This window comes from Aphis gossypii, chromosome 1, assembly GCF_020184175.1.
Source record: "Aphis gossypii isolate Hap1 chromosome 1, ASM2018417v2, whole genome shotgun sequence".
NCBI lineage: Eukaryota > Metazoa > Arthropoda > Insecta > Hemiptera > Aphididae > Aphis > Aphis gossypii.
In genome coordinates this window covers 68909388-68920016 of record NC_065530.1, presented here as the reverse complement: position 1 = coordinate 68920016, position 10629 = coordinate 68909388, and the positions used below count along the sequence as shown (strand labels likewise).

The 10629-nt window shown below is 26.6% G+C and overlaps 1 protein-coding gene across 1 annotated transcript in view; it reads right to left on the bottom strand.

Moving 5' to 3' along the window:
* Positions 1 to 1354: 1354 nt before the first annotated feature.
* The window catches only part of LOC114121671 (tachykinin-like peptides receptor 99D), a 186990-nt gene continuing 177715 nt past the window's right edge, over positions 1355 to 10629 (bottom strand). The window contains exon 8 of the mRNA XM_050204506.1: positions 1355 to 9494. Coding sequence (XP_050060463.1) covers positions 9232 to 9494 — 263 coding nt within the window. The 3' untranslated portion in view covers positions 1355 to 9231. The remainder of the gene's footprint in view (positions 9495 to 10629) is intronic.

The window sequence follows — 10629 nt, the reverse complement described above, 5'->3', positions numbered from 1 at the left end:
AAATACAAAATAATATACGAGTACTTAGATACCTGTTTGTATTACTCCTTATTATAATTTAGTAAAATACAAAATCATGGTACTTAATATTGCTTGTTTATCTACTCTTATTTCTATTACTTTATTACAGAATAATGGATCATTATTAATAAATATTCAAAAGTAGCGACACATTACGTAATAGATGAAATCACATAGCTGAAAAAAATTAATTTATAGAACATTAGATTATATAAAAAATGTATGTATAGTTTTTTTATACCATGAGTTATAACTTTTGCATAAACCTTATAAGGTTGAAATCGTATTATTTGTTTTATCTCTTTGATCTATGCTTAACGTATCAAATTTGAATTCAGAAAAACCAACCATAATATATTGTTGACTTAAGTAATAGAGTTAATTGACCTATTATTTAACTTAAAGTTAAGAACATTATCTGTGTTATTATAAGTTAATTAAAAATGTATATTACAGTTAAACATAATATTAAGTTGTAATAAATCTAGAAAATTTTAAAAGCAATGAATGATGGAAATAGGTAATACTTGAGTATTATTTTAAAATACCATTTTAATGAAAGATATGAAAACAAAAATTGAAATTTTAAAACTATATTTATCTAGTTGATGTCAACGTAAAAACGTTTAAATATTAATTTTTATAAAATAATTAATGAAAAAATAAAAAAATAATGATAAATAATTTTTCTATAAGTGAGCTTTTTAATTTCCAACGGTTTATTTTACTAGCCAGAGGCATATTTACTAGTATAATATAATAAATATTTTGAAGCAATGTAGGTACACATCTGAATTTCTTTAAATTAATTTAGTTATGCTTAACTTTACCTGATCATATTATTTCTTCTTTAGATGGAATATTATATTATTATAGGCCTTTTTATAAAATTTAAATTATAAACATTGTATAATATTTTTTTTTTATATAATATAAACTAATTTAAACTTATATAGCTATGTAATAATTTATTTGCATAAAATGAATACTTCTATTTAAAATTGTATACATTTGTATTTAAATAATATCATATAAAGTTAATCTGAAAACAATAATATTTTATTTTGTTTGATAAAAATACAGACCTATTTAAAATACAAATAAATAGAGTTCAAATAGTAGTATAGTATATAATATTTAGGACTGAAAAAATTGTTTTAAAAATATTTATAAGATACTTAACGCGTCTAAAAGTAATTGAAAAAAAAAATTTATATAATATTATACCTACTAAATTATTCATGAATGAAACATATTTAATATTTTTAATATAAAATAATTGATAAGACTATAAAAGTTAAATAATATTAATCTTTATTGGTTATAAGTAGAATGTTGTTAACTTAAAAATATCACTTATAGTCACACACATATCGAAATTCACTCGTTTTTGTGAGATGATTTTTGGCCTCTCGAGGCCTATTATGTTTATTTTTAAATTCAAATTTTAATCCAAGCACCAACTGCAATACACTTGTTTTGCATATTTAAATGGCTTGAAGCCGTATTCCCACCTTTGTCGTTGTTTTTGTAAATGTATTATCGTTATTATTGTTATTTATTTATTTTTTTTATAGTTCTGCTTATATTATTTTTACATTCATAGTTGTACTTTTCTGTATTTATTTCGCCTTTTACATATAGGTTTGGTGGTAGAGCGTATTATATACCCACTGGAGGATGATGATTATAACTGCCTTATGGGGAAAAATAATAATAAATAAATAAACAGACAATTATATTTTACAGTTAAAAGCATTTATTAAAAAAAAACACACACACACATAAACACATAAATACACACACACATAATATAATATTTCATAGCCTTAAATTGAATAGGTACAATTAAAAACAATCACATATGGTAACTAAAAATTATTGGAGTAGGTACGGATGAATAATATAATTTACATAAAATATATATCGAAAATATCTGTAGCAAGTGTTATTGATAGAATTATATTTTCGAATAGATGCGAGCCGTATTAAGTTATTAACTATAATAATATTATCTACTCGTACTTAATATCTTATACTAATACATAATAATTATATTAATAATATAATATGTTCAAAATAATTACTGGCTTCAATGATTCATTGTTACCGATTTTTTTTTTTTAGTAGTTAATTTACATTGGAATGAGTTAAGTCTCTGTGTAATGACAAAGGTTCAATGCAAGTAACTAATTAAAGTGGCATTTGAGCTAAATAATTAAATGGAACAATAATATTATTAAAGGATACGTACTATGTTTTAGTTACGGTTAACAACAATTTTAAATATATACAATATATATCGTAATAATGATATTTTATTTTGAAGTATTCAATATTAATTTTGAAAAATAAATAAAACCAAGTTATTCATGGATTAGTGTAGTCTGTAGGTATACATAATGTGATATTATACAACTTTTATTGCTTAAAAACTTCGTGTTTCTATATTATTCTGTTCTGTTGTGTAGCAAAAACATCATCCACAATAACAACAACAACAACAAAAAAAAAAAAAACAACAACAACAACAACAATAACAACAATATAAATAATGCGTAATAATAAAAGTTTTACACACAATATTATTCTCATAGATTAAATATAGGTACTTAATATTAAAATGTATATTATCTATGATTAAATAACAGTGTTTAGGAACGTATAGTATCATGGCAATAATGCAATATGTATTTTGGCACAATTAAGGTTACGCGGGGATTTTTGGACTTAAGTCATAAATCGGTAAGCAGAGGACAACGTTTTGTGCGCGTATGCAACCATCCACCAGGGAAAATATGTAAGCACACTGATACAACGAAACGCTAAATATAATAAATATATTATAGATATCACGTACCTATATGTAAAAATTTAATGTGTTTATACGCGTTTTGTCGATTTGCACTGTATAATGTACAATTTTATACATAGGGAGATGATTAAGTTGTGGGTTAGTCGAAATTTATTTGGTATGTTTTACCGTGTATTTTTCGTATGCATTTTTTCATTAATATAATATGTGCCCCAAAAGGCTATATTTAAAATTTTGGGAAAGCGTAAGCGGCTCTATGACATCAGCGCCAAAGGTGAAAAAAATAAAATATTTAAAATTGTCAATAATCGATATTAGTATGATATACTTACACTAAAAATAAATATAATATTAATAAATCGGATGATTTTTTAATCCATCTTTTTTTACACGGTTACCTAGGATTTTGGAGCTATCGTACGACACGACTTTTTTTTTATATTTAATTTTGGCGCTTATGTCTTCCATCGGTGGAAGCGACTTTATTGTATTATTTTATATACATATGGTACCTGAAATATTTGCCTAGATCAGTTTAAGTCAGTGACGGTAAATATAACGTCATTACTCATTAATTTCTTTTGTATACATTTATGTATGTGTCATGTGTGTGTGTGTGTGTGTGTGTATGTGTGTATACTATAGCACACTAGTAATTTAATATTTTGAATGGTCATCGAATACGAGAAAAAAAAACAATAAAAATAAGGACTTCACGTATTCTGGTGAATCGGTGACATATGTTTCGCAATGCACGCTATTATATTATGTTATTATATTATGCAGGTACCATTTACCGTTGTTGGATTTCGTCGCTTTTGTGAAAAATAAGAGTAACATATTATTTTTCTCCGATCCATCATTCAAGAAGATATTTTAAAATAATATAGTATAATTTGAAGTTACCGGTTCGGGTTGTATATAGCGTGTTAGTTTCAAAGTTAGGTGCTTATATCACCGTTTTAAAATTAGTTGAGATTTTCGTTAGATACCTTTTGGAAAATCATTTTAATATTATTGCAGTGAATTTAATACATCAGAAAATGATAAGGTAATACAATATTGAATAATATAGTAGTATTATTGTGTATTATTGTATTATGTATTATTGTGATAATGTACACTTAAGTGGTAGCTGTGTGCTTTAAAATGTATTGAATATTTAGGTATATTATAGGTAGGTACTAATATTATAACAATAATAGAAAATAAAAGTTAAATCTAATATGACCTAAAAGAAAAACTTATTCGAGAAACTACCACGTGGAAGGTTGAGACAACAATGGTTAGGCAGTGAATCAGCAAATATGAAGGATTCCTAAAATATACAAAAGTGCAATTAAAACAAAATTATTGGGGGTTCACAAACTGTAGAAAATTCTCTAATATCTAGACTCTTCATACTGTCTACATATTAAAAAAGTGTGCTTTATTTTAATATGAGTAAAACAGTCACAACTTAGCAAAATAAAATTCTCACAAATATTTTAACTTTATTTTTTTGTCAGTAAATTATATTTATTTAAATTATTGCTAGTTCAATGTGACACGATCCACTCTCTCAATTGCTCAAATCAATAATGCAGTCACAGTTATTTTTATGTAGTTTATGAATTACTAATAAGGAAACAATATACGTACTTACATTCATATAATATGACGTATTGCATCCTGCATAATGATAAAGAAAAATGTAGTTACTTCATGTTCAAAGTTATTTTACCAATATAATATAATGTTATTGGGGTGTAGTGTTGAAGTTACTGAATGGTCATAAGGTCTAGCATTGTCCGACATTACTAACTCTCTCTTGGATTGGATTGTTAGTCATTTGGGTTCTTCACTTTACTACGAAGTCATGTCCCATGCACGAGAACACGTTTTCGAAAAAACTACCATATTATTACCTAACCTTAAAGTAACAAAATAAAAATCCAACAGCTAATGGTTTTGCCGAAGCTTAATAATATTAAAAATAAATTAATATTATTATGATTATTGCGTCACAAACCTGTACTATACAACATTAAATAAGGTAAACTTTATTTAATAATCTTTAGCTGTAGAAGATTATTTCATAATATTATGTTAATTATAGCTGGAAACGCAATAACGTAGTATCTACCTATATTCTTTAATATAGAGTACCTATACTGTATTTATAGTTATAGTAAAACATTCATTTATTTATTGATAATATTTACTCCAAAATAATTAAAACATGATAAAATTTATTAGCTTTATTTTAATAGACATTGCTAAATACTTCTATATTTGTATAATAATTGAACTTGCTACCATGGTTTTAAATTTAATCGTGTACTCTTAATACTGGACATTATACTGAATTGGTAAGTTGTTACTTTTGTAGCTTTAAAAGTTCAGAATTTTGTTACGAGGTTGACGAGGAATTTAAAGCATTATAAAAGTGCTTTATTGTGCAATATGGTAAGTTTAAGTTATTTTAGTATGTAGGTACTTTCCTTGAATACAGTTATGTCATATTTGATCAAGAAATTGTATTTGGTTAGAGCGAACATGTTTAAGATTAGTTGGATGCTTGTATGACGTACGCCTTTATTAAATATTCTTCATTTACTTTACAATTATAGTCCCGTCACTAAGAGGCTTATAAATGATACAATGACAGGAAGCAGACGTATCTAAGTGTTATTTATTTTTTAAATACATACTATGTTATAAAGTAAAATTGAATTACATACTTTATCACCCGACATTAATTTCAAAAGTTACACAGTGACAACAGTGTAATACCCGTTCCCAAGTTCATTTCTACTACACGTAGGATTATTATTACTAATATGGATCCCTGCTCTTTTTGCTGCGTAACATCATATATTATTTTTTAATTTAAAATTATACAAAATAAATATTATAATAATTGTTACCTAACTGATTTATTTATTTTGAGTAAAACTTATAAATATATTTTCATGACTGTTTATTTTATACCAGTACACATACAAATTGTATTGTTATTTTATTTTGTTTTTAGATGTTGTGTAATAATTTATGATTTTTGTTTTAGTTATTGTAATTTTTCTATATATACCTATATATTTATCTGCGCGAATTCATTTTTTTAACACATTTTCACACACTTTATCACGTTTTTTTTTTATTATTTTTTTTTTTGTATTTGTGTAACCTTTAATATGCTATATTTAGTTTTAAAAAAGTAAAAAATAAAATTTTTACATAAAATATAAGATACATAATAATTATTAAGCTAAAAGATATTCTAAATTTAATAGGTATGTAACGATGAAAGGATGCTATATTTAATACAATGATGATGAGTCTTATATCTTTAAAGGAAAGCTAATTTTGTTTAAATTATAGTAGTGAAAACTGGGCTAACTTGACATAATCATGTACCATTATTTATGAATGTAATTTTTTATGATTGATATAAAGATGTATGTATTTTGATTTGTCAAACTTAATACTTTTGATATATTTATACGAATTTAACATAGAATTAGATTGCCATATTGTACTTACGAATACATACAAAAAGTTGCACACAAGAAGAGGATATATGTTAGGTATACATATTATAAATATTACATAATATATATGTAGTTATGAAATAATATGTATTAATTGAAATGGTGATTGTTTATAAAATATAACATAATATATCAAAAATACAATACCGTTAACCTTTAATTTAAAAATACATATTTTTAATTAATTTAAGTCTGCAACAATACGTTTTTGATGAATTATAATGCTAATTCATTAAAAGAAACAATTCAATTTATTATTGATAATGTTGTTATAAATTATTCGCAATTAACATAGGCCATACATCATTTGCAGGTCCTTGAACTAGACTAATTTTTGTGGTAAAACATTAAAATTACATTCTAGTGTCCGTCCACCATCAAACGAGTAGGTACTTACGTTAACATTTCGATAATAATACGATTATGATAGAATGAAGTGTAACTTTTGTATAATAATAGCATGATACTAGTGATATAATGACAAAATAAAATGTGGTCAATTCATATAACGAAAATCCAAAGAAAATGTAACAATTGAGTTTTATTGATATTTTTCCCATTTGTAGTTGTATAAATTTGTGTTTAAATTCTTTGTCAAAATGTCGTTGTTCCTAAGTAAATATGAAAAATAAGTAAATAAAAAAATTGATAGATATTTATAAAGTTGGACACATGCTAATAAATTGTACATTGAAATTTCGTATAGGTATAGAATATAGATAGAACGTGATTTCCTAGAGCGCTATTTCGAAACGACCAAGTTTTATCGAACGGACTAGGAATTAGCCGCGAAACGAGGACTTTGAATCCGTTTACACAGCATCAACGACTCGCACGGAGGGTTTGTGTAATGGATTAAAATCACACGTAATCCTTATATACGGATGCGCACGTAGGTACATATTATTAAATTATAAGCGGTATTCGTAGGATGAGCGGCGATGGCGGCGGTGATTCGGGTATTTTATAAGCTTTCTCGCAGGTAGTTGTCCAAAAAAGAAAAAAAGAAAATGAAAGCAAATGTATAAATTACCTTTACTTAACGTCCATACGTTGCGCGTTAAACCGAAGATTTTGTTAAATTACTGTACATCAATATTTACCTGAATATTGTTAAGTACATCCAATAATATTAAGTACATGGTAATGATTTTTATCATAGTAGTAAGTAAATGAGTTTTCGTAACGTTTTAAAAAATCTTTCACTTAAAGCGATCGATTGGATTTTAGTTTTGCTGTATAAAGTTATAAAGTTCATTGCTTGCTATAATTAAGAAAGATGCTCGCTTAAATACGTCATAATATGATAATAATATGCTGTACATTTTTAGTTTATAAATAATAAATAAAATAAATTATTGATTAAACAATTAATAAAAATAAATAGATATGATAGTACCTAATAATTATTATAAATATTTAAAATTAATCTTTGCTATTGACTATTGGTTATTTGATTAATAAAAAATTGTATTTTCTGTTCTTTTTTGCTCTTTGTACAGTAAAAAATAACAATGCTAAACTAAATTAAATTAGATTAAAGTTTAAAGAGTTATATGTCTTACTTAAGAAAAAAAAATATCAAGGTTAGATTTATTAAAAGACATTTAATTAAACATATTCTGGAAAGTCTAAACATTATTTCTTGTTTGGTATACTTCTCTTAGTTTATTATAGTATGATTAAGATAAAGAAATTATTTAGTATACCCACGACTCACTGTGAATAACATTTTTTTTTTAAATTATTTTTCTCCTAATGATGGTATGAGATGAAAAAAAATATTTACATTGAAGATACTGTATTTTTATTAAATATTATGGTCTAAAGAGTTAATTCAAGTAGAAAAAATATCACAATACGAGAAAATCGCAATTAAGACAAATATGTTAAATCCTACTAGGAATTGAATACCTAAATTGATTTAAACAATACCGAATCGGGTAGTGAAAAAAATTTTGTTTTATAGTTAAATATTGGTTTTAATTCATTTTTGAAACGTTTAAATAATTGTTGTACTGATATATATAGCAATACAATTGCGTGAGCACAATAACTACCAATATTAATATTTATAATGAGATCAAAATTTAGATTATCTTTTCAGAACGGTGGTTGAGACGAGAGTATACTAAACATATTATTTTATTAAGGATTTATTGTTGACTATAAATGGAGCATGCTGATGGAAAAGACGATTTGAATATTTTAGTGCTATTTTCTTACATGATGTACTAATTTACTGAAGTGCGAACAATATATTATGTTATAATAATACATTTTATAATATAATATAATTAAATTGCGAGTGTCCAAGCGTAATTGTACAAATTCGATATTTTGTATCAGTGGCCTTAGATGCATAATAGGTACATAATGATTGCAGTTGCAATTTCGTTTGAAATTTGGCCAAGACAGTCCTCTAATATTAGTTTAGTATACTAAGAAATTGATTTGACTTTATCTGAAGGGATATAGTGTGAGAGATGAATCGGTTTCAGTACTTTTTGAGTGGCTGTAAGTTACTATATATCTCTATAATAATTATTAGGAAATTGGTGCCACTGATGTTTTACAAACATTACAAACACACTCGGACACACACACACACACACACACACCACACACACACATAAACACACACATACACACAAACACGTAAATTTCAATTTATAAATTATAATACGATAATTGCATTCGCAAAGTATTATCCAAGTGATACTGAGGAATTTCGCATCTTTAACCCGGTCGTTAAATCCAAATCTGCTGTGTCACAGTACTCCTCGGAGTAGTAACATCGGTCGCCAACGATCGACGATGATGGAAATCGTTGTTCCATTCGTCCTTTTGCGACGATTGTCGTCAGGATGCGGAATTTGCATTTTTTCCTAGACAGGTTTTCAAGCTGTCCTCGTTGCAGTTGATACTGTTTTCGTTGCAGGTCGACGTACTCGCCATGGCTATTGTTACTCCCGTCACAGCGTTGCTAAAGCTGGTGCTGCTCATTTCGCCAACACTGCTGTCGATGCCGTGTTTTTTCGCCTGCCTCCAATGAGCCGCCGGCACTTTCAGGTGACCTCTTCCGTTGTCGTTGCAAAGATGGTTCAAGGGTATGCAAACGGTGCCTGTAAAAGAATAAAACACACAAACACAAATACGTTTACATATTATAACAATATGCATTGATAATAACGAAAAAAGTTTAAAAAACCATATTTATCAAAAAAGTGGACCTATAATATATCAGTAGTGGCTGGTTTGGTGTTAGATGTTATATTTATAATGTTTTAGTTAAAGACATCAAAATCTCGCTATGTACGAGTATTTGTATAAAAAATGTGGTCAGACCATATTATATACATAGACCCAGTTAAAATATTGATAACTCAGATTTCATAATAATAGTTGGCTTGGTTATCTCGTCGCTCAGTGTATACTCTTATAGTCTTTTTTTATATCAAGTCAATCTACTATGAGAGTTGTGAATATTTTTTAAATTATTTAAATAAACCATTTGTTTTTCTGGTGGTCGTTATTGTTTTTTTTCTTACCCAAACGTGGATTTTTTGCAACATTATTTCGTACCACAGAAAGGCAATACCAAAGTAATAAACCATCTGCGAAGCACTCGGTATACATACCTGCAGATGCGATTAAACGTTTCACCCCGTGTAACCGAGGTTTACGACCGAAGCGTAGATATAAAGCGTTATATAATATATACGAACGAGGATGTTACATTTCCGGTGGGATTGCGAGTCGGGCTTAACAGTCGGAAGTAAATTGTCAAGCTACTTTTTAGTTATGGGTTCTTTAAAGAAAAAAAACGGGCATCTACAAACATTGCAATAAAATATAAATATTGTTGTGTACCTGTTACCTGGGGCAAATATGAAATGTCTTATCTGATTTACGATTAAAAAAACCCTCCACCATTCTGGATGGTTTCGCGTTTAGCAGTTTTTCACGAACATGCATGTTTGGTTAATAAAAGTTAGTATAATGTGATGTTTCCATATTTATTTTATAAAATTATAACAAAATATATCTCAGTATAATCGGAGTAAAAACATATTTAGGTAGTATTTATATAATATATAATATATACCACCATATACTAACACTAATAGGCATAATACACATTGATGTATATAGACTCACATGATGTTGATACCAATTCACAACTGTATATAATATAGAAAAAACTCATTTATTTTCTATAGGCACATTCCACGTATTATAATAGGAAATAGGTATATA